The 16,090-nt window shown below is 33.3% G+C and overlaps 1 protein-coding gene across 3 annotated transcripts in view; it reads left to right on the plus strand.

Annotated features, from left to right (window-relative positions):
* LOC132910093 (paired box protein Pax-6-like) overlaps nt 1-16,090 on the plus strand; it is a 147,868-nt gene that overhangs the window by 76,362 nt on the left and 55,416 nt on the right. For all 3 annotated transcript variants that reach the window (XM_060965539.1, XM_060965540.1, XM_060965541.1), the window contains exon 6: nt 71-180. In XM_060965539.1, the coding sequence (XP_060821522.1) occupies nt 71-180 (110 nt within the window). The remainder of the gene's footprint in view (nt 1-70; nt 181-16,090) is intronic.

Raw genomic sequence — 16,090 nt, forward strand, 5'->3', positions numbered from 1 at the left:
TGAGAGATAATTCAGTCGAAAAAGCGCAAAGGCCATAATCCCTTTATTTTAAAATTTTATTTCACATTAGGTATCCATCTGGTGCTGGCAGTCCGTTTCCATCCCTGCAGCCCAGCTTGAGTCCAAGTCATTGTACAGCCTTGCCGCCGGATCCTGCGGATATTCTGCATGCAAAGAAAGGTAAGTGAAATTAATACTAGTAAATACTTTATTTAAATTAAGATATTTACACGCTTCGCTACATTTCACCGACTGTCTTCCAGTCTTCATTTTTATCAATATTCTATTTGAAAATATAGTCAGCGATATTGCGATAATATAGAATGCGTGTCAGAAATTGACGTGTTCAAAAATATACATAATTAACATAAAATATATACTAATGTACAATATAGAATGACGTCCTATTAAATAAGATTAAAGATTAACAAGGTATTATTAAAAAATCGAAGTCTTACGGAACTTGATCTTAACATTTTTCTATTACGTTAAATCTTTCTGATTACTCTAGTCAAATATAATTAACATTATAATCAAATAATCGTTTAACAGGGGCCACGAATAGTTCTGTCACAGAAACTTTATGTATTCTTTATTTAACACTGATTATCAATATGTAAGACCGATAATAACTATACGTAATAAATAGTGTTAGGACTGCTCAACACTTCAATTTCTAAAATTAAACATTTATGTTTAAGATAATGAACTATTAAATATAATAAACGGTTAAAAACAAACAATTAAAAACGATCAATATCTAATAACGAATGAAAGCGTTATTTCTGCATTCCACACTACATCAAATATATGAACTATTATTTATTTATCGTGTAACGTATATGCTGCGTCTTCTTATACACCTTTTAGAAAACTGAAGTTTCTTCTTTTAAATATAGATATTGTATCGATCATTTGATATAAATCATAGCTTAAAAATATCTGAATAGAAACTTATTTATTTTGTACAATTAATTTTCAATCAGGTATTTTATTCTACATGATTATTACATTTATTAAAATTGTTTTTTAGCACTTACGACCGTCTAAATATTTGAGAAATCGGCAATAACATCAAAAATAGTACATAAATTGACGAAATTCGTATGATTTTAATGCATTATATTATATAAATCTAGATCAGTAGAATCTGCTGATTCCATAGGAAAATACTGGTAGATGCTACTTCCAGTCATCAATTTCTCATTAATTTCTAAATTTGGATAAAATTCGTATACCGTTATTATAAATCGATTGAAATGCCACGATAATTATAAATTGACTGCCCATGTTCATAAAAATTCACATTTTGATGAACATAACTGAATAAATGAGATCTAAATAGAATATTTTTTCTTTGTATATTTTATGTACATACGTACATATGCATCTTATGTATATATATTATTGTATCTTTAAAATTATAGCAAACGCATAAATATCTGTACAGTCTATGTGCAATCAATAGTTCAGCCATGAACTGTCTTATCAACTGTCTTAAAGTCCAAGAAAAGGAAAGTATTAAAATTAACAAACAACCCTAAAATCAAACCCAAAATCAAAAATATATATAAACTAAGCCAATGTCAAACGAAATTTCTAAAGTAATCCAAGCTTTCCAATATAGACTCCTCTAAAAGTACGCCCTTTTAAAAGGAAACATTGAAATTAATAAACAATCCTAAACCCAAAACTCCAAAAAGGTACAAACTAGCCCAACATCAAACAGAATTTCTAGAACAATCCATACTTGCCAGTACACCTCCACTCTTACATCCGCCACAAACCTATCAAAAATCTTCAAACATTCATACACACGCATACACACGCTAAAATACAATACACCTTCACACATATGTAAAAGTGGCCAGCGGTGAGAAATCCAGACAAGCGAGGGGTACACACGAGGGAGTGGTTTCGAGAATAGGGGGAAGAGGCGGCGCGTTTTAATTAATTAATCTGCTGGCTGAAACGATACTAATATCAATGTAATTCCGTCGGCGGGCCCCGCGGTTTGCCGCATGCGTGTGCAGCGCTTTTCCGGTAATAATTGTTACGTTTAAGCGAAACGAGAAGGACACAGACGAAGGGGTACACGGGGGTTGGATGGGGTGGAAAGCGTGGTTGCAGTCGACCGTCCAACCCACACGAAATTGTAACTCAACCGACGGAATATTCTCTCTTTCTCTCTCATGCACTCGTTGAACTAACCCCTCTTCATCCCCCTTGTTTGCCTCTCTTTCATGGTACATGAGCGTGCACGCGTATCCCTTTGGCGGCATATCAAACGCGCGATTTCTTTTGGCCGATCGTTTTCCAACGCCAGGGTGGCGAACGGTGTCACAAGCAGCAAAAAACCAACGTATGGGTAAGTTTGATTCATACGTGAGGCTGTTTTTAAAGTATTTATGGTGAGTCGATGAAATATCGCGCCTACGGAAAGTTATGTTGTAAGGAACGTTACTTTTATATCTCGCATTGTTTATTGCAATTGGCAGAGCATCGCATACAGCGGTTCGCAGAAGTATTCATACACTTACCATAGATAAACGCTTATGCGGATAATTACATATATTATGTAATACATTTTGAAATTTCATTAACACTATAGTGAGAAGCGATTGCCATGATTACATATTGGCAAAATTTGGACGCGATCTGAAAATATATGGAAGTTGCAAGATATTTATTGCAACCTCGTACTTAGTAAAAATTATTATACAATATGAATACTTTACCTTAAACGTATAATAAGTGTTAAAAACGACCCCATTGAATATTAAGACCTAGTAGCATTGCAGATTCCTTTCCAATGCTATAATATCCGTCCACTTAATTGACTTTGATAATTTTCTGTATTTGTTCTCTATTTGATAATAATATCTTTAAACATACGTTCAAATAGAACTCCAAAAAGAAAGTAAATTTATGATATATGTTACACGTTCTTCAAATTTTATCACAATTTTTATTCCGATTTCCTTCAAAAGGTGCCAATGTAATTGGTCCATCAGTTGTTTTCTACATATTAAGATCTATTCCAATGTTATTATTCTCACCTTCTAAATCAGTAAATTGCGAAAATCTGAATGAAAATCTTCGAAAAGACATATCACTATCATGGCTATCATCGTTATAATGATTTATTAATATTATCATTACGCGATCATAACTAAGAAATATTACTAAGTAATATGAAGTAGTATTTGTTTATGATTTGTTGATGATGATGATTGATCTATATTTATTTATTACTTATAAGGGGCATGCAGCAACTTCAAAATTCAGAAAAATTCTAAACCAAGCACAGATATAGTTCAAGAAAGCTAAGAACGAAACCATTTCTTATTCCGACAAACAAGCAATTCATAAAGACGATACCATCCTTTAAAACATTCAAAATTTTCAAAATGTTTTGCATAACACAGACAGTCATAAAAAAGTCGAATTCTACATACCTATATCACTTCTCAGAGAAATTACAAAATTATACATATATATATATATCCGTATAATCATTATTAATAAATTTCTGAAATAAAATTAAAAGAATTAAAACATTTAGAAATTACAAAACCTTTAATTCAATGCTAAGGAGATAGTAGTTTAGATGTAATTTTAATTAATTAATTTTAATAAATAAACAATATATATTTACATAGGTATTAGTAGATCTTTACATAGAGGAGATTTACAAGATATTAATATAATATTAATTTTATTATTTTCATGATTTCATGTAACACGTATATATAATTTATTTAATATTGTATTTTAAATATTGTAATTTGCTTTTTGTTAATGAAAGGAAGAGTGAATACAATCGTGTTACATTTTAACAATATGCATCTTAATGCGTCGAAAAAATAAATCTAACGTTTTTACTACGATATTTTATATTTTATTATTATTAAATGGTATATACAGATTTTTGTTACTAACTATGTACCATATTCATAAAAGATTTCTACGAGTGTACGAATACTTTCATGTGCAACTGTACATACAATTCTTCGCCATTCACCATCATCGCAAACTCCTCGTCCGAAATCATCCTCTTCGCAAAGCGTTGTTAATCGAGCCCTTCGATTCTACACAGGACGCGTTATTATTTTGTATTCCAGCAGGATAGAAGGGATACAATCAAATATGGTAACTGTTGCGAGCACTCAACCACACGCGGACCCCCGGGGCCGGATTATCTCCACGTAGCTGCGGGCTTGCCATCGTTTATAGGATAACTTGTGTCAGGAGGGTTGTTTCTCTCTCCTTTCTCTTTCAACTTACGCCTCTATTTTCCTATCTGCATCCGTCTGTTTGAGATTCTATCGGTTCGTCCTCGTCCTTCGAAGTTTCCTCTTCTCTGTTTTTGCATAGTGTTTCGACAACGACCGATTCCAAGAGGCGGAAATCGCCTCGGGCCAAACAGAAACGACAACTGGCACCCCGTTCGCGAGAGCAAAGCGAAAGCACATTATGCTGCAATCATAGCGTCGATCCTTTAACATCAGTTCCTCTGCTTCTGAAAACTGTCGAATCTTCAAACGTTTCAATCTTAGACAAGAAAATTGTACAGAATCGATGATAACTTGATGAGAATTTTTACATAATATGTATATATAAGTATTTAAAAAAATATTTCTTTTCATTATTTAAGATATCCTTTGTAATTAAAGTAGATAATTTCAGTAGGATAAAATGCGATATATTAGAATCTAAAAAACTAAGAAATAAGGAAAACTTAACTATCATGGAAGTAAAAGAATACAAGTAACGGTATATAAGAATTTCCTATAACGTAACTGCTAGTCTAAATTCTAATATTATTTTTTTTAATTCTTTCCATTATGTTCAAATTTATATAATTATAACAACATTGTTATTAGCATTTTTCAAAACGCTACTACTAAATTTCTTTTTAAATTATTACATACTTAATGCATATATTTACAAAGACTTTTTTCAAGTAGATCATGTTAAAATACTATTGTCCAGTTATATAAAACGGTATCAAAATCAGAAAATTAAAAGAAATGTACTTATCATATCTTCCTCCAGTGGTTTCCACACAAGTCATATGTTTCTTGCATATTTAACACATATGATTATCCAGAGTCTATTTATAAACGAGACTGTGTACGTATGTATATCTACCATCGATCATCGTATCATCATCCGAGAAAATCATGATCGATCTACGAAATCAGTTTTTCCAATTGAAATGAGAACGCGGCCGCGATCGCGTGAGCGACATGTCAGAGATATTGAAATTCTGGTATGGCATTCAGAACTCGTGTTCTCTTTCCTTCTCTCTTTCGTTCTATTTCTTCTTTTTCATTCCCCTCCCGTTCGCCTCGTAGTACGGGACCCGAGAGGTGAAAAAACAATGCCTATACGACCCGAACCCCTTTCGTTTCGATCGAGCACGGAGTCTCTTTGCACCCTTGTCTCCTTTCTTTCTTGGCCTCTCTTGTTCATCGTTTCTGGCGTCGCCGTCGTCCTCTCTTTTTCTCTTCTCTCCAGTTTTATTCTGGCTTCCTCTCCTTTCTCGCCACCCGCTCTCATAGAATTCTTCTGCATGCCGCTGCTGCTGTTACGTCTCGTCTCGTCTCGTCTCGTCTCGTCCCGTACCGTGTCTCGTGTCTCGTGCAACGGCACAATGCAACTCGGGGATGCATTGTGAATCAGCCTCAGCAGACACCCCGCCAATACCGACGCCAACGTTGTCGAGATGGCGAACCTTCACAGATGTGATGGATGGTTGCGAAGAAGACACCAACTGTGTCGTAATATAGTCGTTTAGTTTGGCATTTAATAGAGAAATTGTTGAATTTTTCGGACTTTTGGGATGCAAGTTCATATTTTGGTGGATATTATAATCTGGAGTTTATTGAATATTGTCGAATGTTTCAGGGTAAGATTAGATTTTAAAATGTGAATTGTTATTTTAGTGGATATTGTAATCCACATGGATATCGTTACGATGGGTAGCGTATCATTGAATGTTCCAGCATCATTGAATTGACAAATTCAGAATTTTTTCAGCATCTAAATTGATACGTTGGCGAACACTGTAATTTGTTGTTGTTATCACTGAATATTAAAATATAGAGGTTTTTTAGAGACCATAGAAAAATCTAAGTTACTCTCATTAAAACCACTCCAGACAAACATCAACAACTTCGAACGATCTTTCGCACAAATACACCAAAACCTTAATTACCAAAAATGAAAATGCAATTATGGTATCTACCACTAACGTTTCCTTTCCATCGAATTCTTCAAAATGTAACCTCGATTGTATCTTTTCATACTTAACCAACCAGAGCAAACCTGCTCACTATTGCTCATACAATCTACAACCATCAATATTCCAAAACATTCGTCTCATTTTATTTACGACTAGACTACAGATTTCTATGCACTTATTTATGAGAAACTTTAATATCCAAAACATATGTAGGACTTGTTATCATATTTAATAGGTAAGACAACCTTCTACTTAGATTCCACGTTTTCAATCATCTTCATAAAGATATAAATTTGCATAAACATTCGCGGTCTACTGCCAACATTCTTTCTTCTACATACTCCTAATCCCCAGTGATTCGTTCCATCGTCAGAAACCATCATGATTCTCACCGGTGAGAGGTAAGTACTCAGAGTTCTCCATGGTTGATCTCTGGTTGAGATACAGAGGTAAAACAATATAATGGCCGTCCTGGTACGCTAGCAAACCCAGGGTGTACTGAGAGCATTATCGTCGACCTCTTTATCTGTTGCACCCGATCTCCCTTTATCTTTTCTTCTTTTCTCTATTCTCTCTCTCTCTCTCTCTCTCTCTCTATCTCTCCCTCCCTTTCTCTTTCCTCATACGCGTTTTGTCGTCTCTGCGTTTCTACTGCTTCTACTTCGTCTTCTGGAGCCCCATGTCCCAGTAGGTAGGCACGTTGCAACGATGCGAAACCTTTTATCGTCGAGCAGGACAATGCACAGTCTCTCTCTCTCCTCCCCCTCTCTCACTCTCAAACACACACACATACACACACACTATCTATCTATCTATCTTCCTGTTTCTCTGTCTCTCTCTGTCTATCTCTGTCTTTCGTTGTAGGTTTGGTTTGTCGTCGAGTAAGCATCGTACTCGTTGTCGTTGTTCTCGCCACTACCGTGGATCCTCGTGGAAACGCGCGATCCGCGTATTAATGGTTCTCCGATAGCTTTTGTATACACGTCTCCCCCTCCCCCAGTTTTCTGTGATGGTGAATCCTTTCGCTGAAACGAAGAAAAGGAAAAGTTTTTCAAGAGAAATTCAGAGGGTTCAGCGCAGATTCTTTTTTTCTTTCTTTTTTATTGTTCTTCTTCATTATTCTAGCTTTTTCACGTTTCGTTTTGTTTTTTGACCTTTATTGTTAATGGAAAGAATTCTGTGAAATTGTTTGATGAGACGACGCGTGATTGCAACTGACTGATGGTAGAGGAACTTGCTTTCTTTGATTTTAATTTACAGAACAATTGAAGATCACAGGAAAACGACATGAGTTTCACAAGATTCAGATTTTTTATTTTTATTAAAAACAGGTATAATTGCTAAATATTACTAAATGCTGAAAGTTGCTAAATATATGCATATACTTTTGGCAAAATTAATGTTGACTTAAACAGGTGGCAACATCAACACCCTTATCAATTGAAGATTAGGAAAAAAATATGATTTTTTATTCTAATGCCGTTTTATGACTAAAAAGGAATATTTTAATGTAAAATAGCTGAAAGCTGAAGTATGTTATTGAATTAGATTTGAAATAGATAGATGTGAATTGGAGATGGAGGTCTTTGTTTAAAGTGAAAAATTAGAATAAAGTGACTATTGAAATTATTTGTCCTTAGCTATTAACAATAGCCAGTGAAAACACATATTTGAAAAAACTAAAAATGAAAATGATTGAATTTATATTCTAAAACTATATACTTAAAGAAGTTTAAAAATCATATCATATTTATATAATCATCATTATCATATTGTAATTAGAGAACTTTCTATAAATTGCGCAAATCTATATTATACCATATTCTTTTATTTCATATTCCAGTTTTATTAAGTTTACTAACAAAAATAAGTACGCCTTATCTAAACAAAATGTCTACTATATAATAACTATATAATAACTATAATACGATTAAGTAGAAGATCGTATTATCTAGATACTAAATATTGTAAAAAGTGCTGTATTTTGGATGTTTTATCTGCATATATCTACATATTATGAGCTTTCTATACACGTGTACATTTTTTAATTTTTCATAAATGCATAAATATCCGCTATTTGATAATAATAAATACCTAACTCAATACTACCAATCATCACTACATAAATTGCTACTACCAATTAATTACTAATTAATTGCTACTATTGTACGTGTTATTAAACCTATGAAATATTTTTCATATTTGCAAAAAAAGAGCATATATTAAACTACTAACTATCATGAAATGTAAATACGATGTTAAAAAACACGATGATTTTCATTTTACGATTTTATCGAATAATGGACGCACATTCTTTTCAATTGTCGCCTTTTTATCTTTTTTACGCTGAAACGCCCTCCAACAATATCGAACAAAACCGTGTACATTCTACACTGTATAATCCTGCTTGACGCGATTGTATATTAAGATTCAATCCGATTCCTCATTTTCTCCACATCCTCGACAGTTGGTGAACGTCGCTTAAGAACCACTTGGCAGTGCCCTCTCGGCGACTCACTCGAAACGTCGCTCGCGGAATCATTATTCGACGCAACAGCAAGTCGAAAGTTTCCATAGCTGTCGCGTTTCCACGAGCATGAAATTCGATAGAGTAAGATTTTCCACTCTCGGTCTCTGATTACTACCCTCTATCGCTCGCGTGTGTGCTCCGTTTAAGGTCACGAGCTCATTCGCCGGCCTTCTGCTAGACGTGCTACTTTAGTAGTTGTAGAATCATGTCGACACACGTAAGTACGGTGACTCACAAATGTATTTGAACATTTATAGAAACTTTTTAATAATATATTATGTGTTTTACACGAAACATTTTGAAACTCCATTAGCATTGTTATGAAGCTTGATTATTATAATTATATTGGTAAAATTTAAAACAAATTTAAGAATATGTCGCAGACATCATAAAAGTATTTAAGCAGTCATTATATTTATAAACATCAATTTGCAGTGGGACCATATTTGACCCTTATTATCTGGTCAAGATGGTTTTCATGCTGTATACTAGAAACTTTCTCAAATATATTTACAAATATAAATTGGTAACTTTCAACGAAGAACTAAATATCTATCATAGCAAAAGCATTTTTCCAAGAATCAAATATCAGTCATTCCATTTCTTACATCTACATAATAAAGGTGGTGTAACTCGGTAAGAGTACATATACACTCATTTAAGATTAAAAATATAACATTAATCGACGGCGTAAATGTTTAGACACGCAAAATGCGACTGATTATTACGTTTTCCTCCTAAACAAAATGTCTACTATATAATACGATTATATAATACGATTATATAATATATATATAATACGAATATATAATACGATTACTATATAATAACTATATAATACTATAATACGATTAAGTAGAAGATCGTATTATCCATGGATTTATAAATTACAACGATTGTTTTCTTTAAAGCTGTGCCTCTTACTTTTTTCACCAATGAAATGAACATATGAAAACACAGTCATTTTGTACAAAACTCACTCAAATAATACAAATAGCTGCTCTAATGATTCACCTATATCAAATAAAGTAAATCCAAATGCGTAAAAAGAAAAGATCCCATTTATTATAGGGAAAGCATTGTTCCAAGAATCAACTATCAGCCGTTCCACTCCTTACATCCGCATAATCAAGGTGTCGCGGCTCGATGTGCTCACGTATACGCTCGGTGCTCGAGCGTTGCGGTGCAGAGGAGTCGCGATCACGGAACAGCCGTCTTTTTATCGTTCGCTCGGCGGCGTAGATATTCATCGCTGTCGTTCGTTGATCGCCGCGGACCGGAATAAAATGGAAAACAAAGGAGCGTGCTCGCCAGGATAACGTGATGGCGGCAGCGGCCGTGGAACGCGAGGGTGGGTAACATCGTCGTGGACGGTAACCGGAGCCATGACGGGAGGTCAGTCTTCCAAGATTGACGAACACGATAAATCGAGCGCTGCTGACACCGGTTTGAATGACTCGACGCGACAACCCACTGACCTGCGAATCCAATGCATAGAGTTTCTCTGTCGACACGTTGCCGACGAGAACGCGGCCAAGAACGTGATGTGGAGAACACCTTGTAAATATGTCTGTTTTATATGCTGGAACGGGGAGACTGAAATTATTGGGAATCTTTGTCCGATGAACAGTCTTAGTTTCATTAATACACACCATACTCTTAGAATATATACCTATATTTAAACCTAAACTATTTTTCGATCTAACTGTTCGAAAATGCTCAATTTTGTTTTTAACAGTTGCGTCTGGATTATGTAAGTGTCCACAAGTTAAGAAGTGAATGAAAACAAGTGTTTTCATAAATACAAAAACGTGATTGTTAATTAACACTAAAGGTGATTGCTTCTATCCGTTTCTCACGCGGACAGGCGTGTTAATGTAGTAACAATAGCATAAAATGTTACAAAATATGGAAGAATAGAGTATGCGATATTCATAGTATGACGATAAACTATTAACACGACCACCAGCTCCACCAACAAGTATAAGAGTTAGGATGTTAATGTTTAACTATCGTGAATTATACGTGTATTGTGAGGAAAAAAGAAAATTTGAAGGACAAAGCATTTTGATTTATTTAATTCTCTATTAAAATCATCAAATGTTATAACGTTATTTATGTCTTTAAAATGACTTACAAAATTCTCCTTCACTGCATTATATTCAAATATGAATAAACGTATATGTCTTCGAATATTATCTGTACCTATTGATTCAGATTTCAGGCTTCATTGGATTAGATTTGAATCTCCGAATTTAAAATGAAATCTAATAAACACTTTAAGCCCCATTCCTTCAAAGTCACTGAACGTATTGTATATTCTTCACCGTTCGTATATCTTCATTAAATAGTAATATATCAATATTTATAAAAAATAGCTACTGTTAACTCATCAATGTAACCAGCAAGTTGGCTAAAAGATTAATGAAAGCCATCCCAGGCCAGTACAAATAATACAGAATTTTTCAAAGAGCAATATAACAATAGCACGAAACGGGAGAGACAATAAACTCATAATTCGCTAACAAAAAACAATGAACACAAAGAATTAGCAACAAAGTAGACTGTGTATCTCGTCACATATCATTTCTAAGATATGAAAAGAACATTTATGCACGTGCACTAATGTGTAGTCTAAATACGTATTTTTTCTAACAGAATTTTTATGGCTGAATTTGGATGACTTGAAAAGGATTTTGCTTATTGTGTTTAATTAGGAATGAGAAATTTGGGGGATTTTTTAATGGAAATATGAGGATTTATTTAGGTTGCGGTGAAACGATGAATATAGTTCATTTAGTGGAAAAAAATTCATATAAATTTAATATTTGCACTAATTTAACTATTTAGACTTATATGCTAATTGAACTAATTTTGCTTAAAATTATGAATGAAGTTGTACAGCAATATGAAAGTCATATTCCAAAGACACAAATGTCTTTCTATATTGAACAAGCATTTGAACGTGAAAAATATTTATCGTTTGTATACCATATAGTGCGTTAAAAGATTAAGTCAGTTAATTAACTGTGAGAAGTTGTATCATTTTTCTTATTTGAAGGTAGACGTTGCACTGTTAATGCTACTCGTTACACTTTTATATTATTTTTAGAAAAGTATTTCATTCTGAACATATATATATATATATGTGTGTGTGTGTTATATATTACATATATTACATATATATTTTATTATATATTTTTATATATTATATTATATATATTACATATGTACATATGTATATTATATATACATATATGTTATATATTACATATATATTTTATTATATATTTTTATATACTACATTATATATATTACATATATTATGCATATATATATGTACATATGTATATTATATATACATATATGTTATATATTACATATATATTTTATTATATATTTTTATATATTACATTATATATATATTACATATATATATATATATATATGCATAATATACATATCTATATAATACAAAGTTCCAATAAAATCTAATGAAAATTGCTTATAACATCTGTAATATAAATAGAACTTTGATGTTGTTTTCAATTAAGTGATAGGTACTCGCAATCAAATATATAGGAATGGAGAACGTCATCGGTTCCATTTCGGGATAACTTTGTAAATGATAATTTTAGCGAAAATTGTGGTTCAGATGAATATTTTACGATTTAAGACCTAACATGATGCACTAACTTCAATATTTTTATCTCCGTGATTTATTCTAGAAACAATGATATGTCTCTTATAAAGAAGTTCAAGTCGAGTATAGAAAATAGATTGGAGTTTCTATTTATTTAGGAGAGATTTTAACCAATTGTTTTTGAACAAATGTTTTTTATCGGAGTTTAATCAGAGTGTTAATTAGTTAATGATGTTAACTACGGTTATAGATATATATTGGTAAAATTTTAAACGGTTCAGAAAATCTATATAGAAGTTACAAAATATTTATTATAAGTATAGGCATGTACCTATATTTCAGAATATCTATGTCACAAAAGTATCTAAACAAGCAATCTACAATATTAATAGGTATCAGTAGTCATTGGGACTATTTTTAACACTTATTACATGCTTAAGATAGCTATTCTGTTACTTCGAAGCCTATATAGCACTAACTTTTTTACTAAATTATAAGTTTCCAGTAAATATCTCGCAATTTCTATATACATATAACATTTTCAATTTAGTTTCAAATGTTGCTAACATAATCATAGCAGACGCATCTCGTTATAAGGCTAATAAAATCCCAAAATGTTTTAAATAACCTACACAAGATACCCACACATAACAATTTGCTGTAGTAAGTCTACGAGTACTTTTGCGAATCACTGTATCTACCGCAACAAGAAGAATAAAAAGTCGCTTGTTAACGCGTCTAACGCACAAAAACCGCATATGGACATGGACAATTTATATGACGAATAAAAAGATCAAGCGTGAACGTGCATCGTGGGCGAATGTCAATGCGCTCGCATGGCGCACGGATCGAGCAAAACGCATCGTTGAGCTTTTGCGGCGAGGCATGCGCGTGGAAGCTCTGCGGTCTTCCACAAAGAGAAAAGTTAGCCTACATCCTATCTAGTTGTATTTGTCTATACAGCTTATAAAAATATTCGTACATTTTGAAATTTCATTAGCTCTATAGATAGCAAGATACGACAGTGAATGCTATAATTATGCTAACAAAATTTGAATCCAGTCTGGAAATAATACATAGAAGTTACAAGAAACTTATATTTAGAAAAAGAATTAGAATACAGTAAAAGTAGTCACCTTAAGCATATATATAATAAGTGTTAAAGATGATCCCATTGAACACATACTGAAACTGAGCAATGTTGCGAATGATTGCTCATTTAAATATTTTTGTGATCATCCCGAAATATACAGGTTGACAAGAAAATATGTAGGTGACCAAACTATGATAGTACCCCATTCTACTGTTCCTAAGGATGAAAAAGAGAACATGTAAATATAAATCCGAAAACTCTTCTTTTCCAAAATATAGACACATTCTTCTTATATTGAAAATTCACTAAAATAACAATCGGACGTAATATTTCAAGTTTCAAGCACTGTTATTATTTCTTTTGTTAGAAGTAAATAATATGTTAAAACAAGTTATGTTGACATTAGAAGCAGCATGTTTCATAGTAAATTGGTATCGTCCTCGGTTAATTGTAGTAGACGAATAAGATCCAGTATCTCTAATCCTATGATGCCTCGAAACAAGTAAGTACTTTTAGAAAGACATCGTCTTTGAGAAAAGTCTGCTGATAGAGACACTGAATTTCTCTGACGTTTCCGTTACCTTATCCATACAGTTTTCAGTATTCACAAGTGAATATCTGTACACTCGATATTAGAATAATCATTCTGATAGTAACATTGTCTTCACTATAAAATGTTTAAATATATATTGACTTACTGTAACATATTATTTACTTCCAACAAAAGAGACGATAACAGTGCTTGAAATTCTGACAGCTATTTTGGTGAATTTTTGATGCAAGCAAAAGGTCTGTCTATATTTCGCAAAGGAAAAATTTCCGAATCTATGTCTCCATCACCTTTTCTGATCCTCAGAAACAGTAAAATACGGTATCAAAGTTTAACCTATTCCCTTATCACCCTGTATATTTATAATGAATATCTTGTAGCTTCTATGTAGATTTTTAACATCGTTAAAAAATTTTAGTGATGATAATCGAATGTCACTACAATACTAATAAGATTCCAAAATGTTTCATATAAGACATATAATACGTTTATGCTATACATATGTAGGTACATACTCACATACATCGAAATAACAAACATCCTTGTTTTTCTCTTGTTCTATTTTGCAGTAGATACGCCTTCTGTATATTTGTATGTGTCTGTACGAATATACAGTATACAGGCGTGTATGCGAATCATTCGATCCGCGGTCTATGCTATTACGAATTCCCAACCGCATCTAGAAATCGATGGTCGAGGAAAAATTCTTTCGTTCGAACTAGTTGGAAAATACAGGCCGGAATTCGGAGATGAAATTCCGCGGCCGCTGCAAATACGTGATCTGATGCACCGACGTTTCGGCTATAGTTGGTCGGTTTGCTAGTGTATCGGTTGGTTTGAAACGGGTCTGTAGCCCAACCGATCTTCCAGTTCCGTCACTGTCAATAAGACTCCATTTTATGCACGAACTCGCAGGTTATCGCGCGACATGCTTTTCACTAAGTAACACTAATTTTTGTGCTTTGGCGGTTGTTTGGACATGTATGACATTGGAAATATAAATGAGGCATCATTTAGAAGACGATTACTAAGAAATGACAAATAACTCTCTGTACTTAAAAATTTCTAAATGTAAGACAAACCGTTTGATATATCGAGCTCCACAATTTCTAAATTATACATAAGAGTTTTACGTAAGAGTTGCTTTTGCAATTTACAATTTCTCAAATGAACTCCCAAAAATCGAAATATGTATTCTTACTGAAACTTCTTATTAAGATGTATTATTTTTGTCAAAAATAAAAAATTCTTAAATTCCTCTGAAAAATCAAAAAGTTCCTTAAATTCTCCCAAAAGTCAAGAGATTCCTTACTTTGTCTGAAAAAACTTCTTTCAAAAAATCGTAAAGTTTCTAAATTTCTTTCAAAAATAGATATAGTTAAAAATTTCGATTAATCTGTTGCTTACAAGTTACCAACAAATTTTCATATTTCACAGCTTACCTCGCACAACTAAAAACAATCCACGTATACGTACATACCACTACTGCTCGAAAAAACAATTTTCCACTCGCTCCAACGATCAATCTTCCACCTTGCCTAACTCTTTCTCTCGCCGAAGACGACAATAAAGATCTATCCGTCTTCGTTCTTCCCCCTTGTGTAACTCTTTTTGACGCGGAGCCTTCTCGTCGAGCGAAGCTATGCTCAATCGAGGGAAGCGCGTGAGAGGGTGACAAAGTGTCTCAGCCGCGAACGGGATAAGAAGAAGGAGCTGTAGAGTGGGGTGCCGGGCTAGAGAAGAGATCTCTCCTTAGCCACCGTTTTCCTCGGTGAAGAGAGCAGGGGGGGGTCCAGAGTTGACTGATCTGCCTCGTAATGCCAATCGATATACACAGGGTGTCCCGTAACATGTGGGAAATATTTCAGACTCAATCAGTATCTGAAAATAATGAAAAAAGTTTATATGAACACATATTCTATTTAAGCTTGTTTACGTGATATAAGGAATTTTGTGTTCATTTTGTAGCTGAATTTTCACCTTATCTAGGATTTTCTTACAACATTTTTATTTCAACCAGTGAT

This window comes from Bombus pascuorum, chromosome 8 (assembly GCF_905332965.1).
Source record: "Bombus pascuorum chromosome 8, iyBomPasc1.1, whole genome shotgun sequence".
In the NCBI taxonomy this organism is placed as follows: domain Eukaryota; kingdom Metazoa; phylum Arthropoda; class Insecta; order Hymenoptera; family Apidae; genus Bombus; species Bombus pascuorum.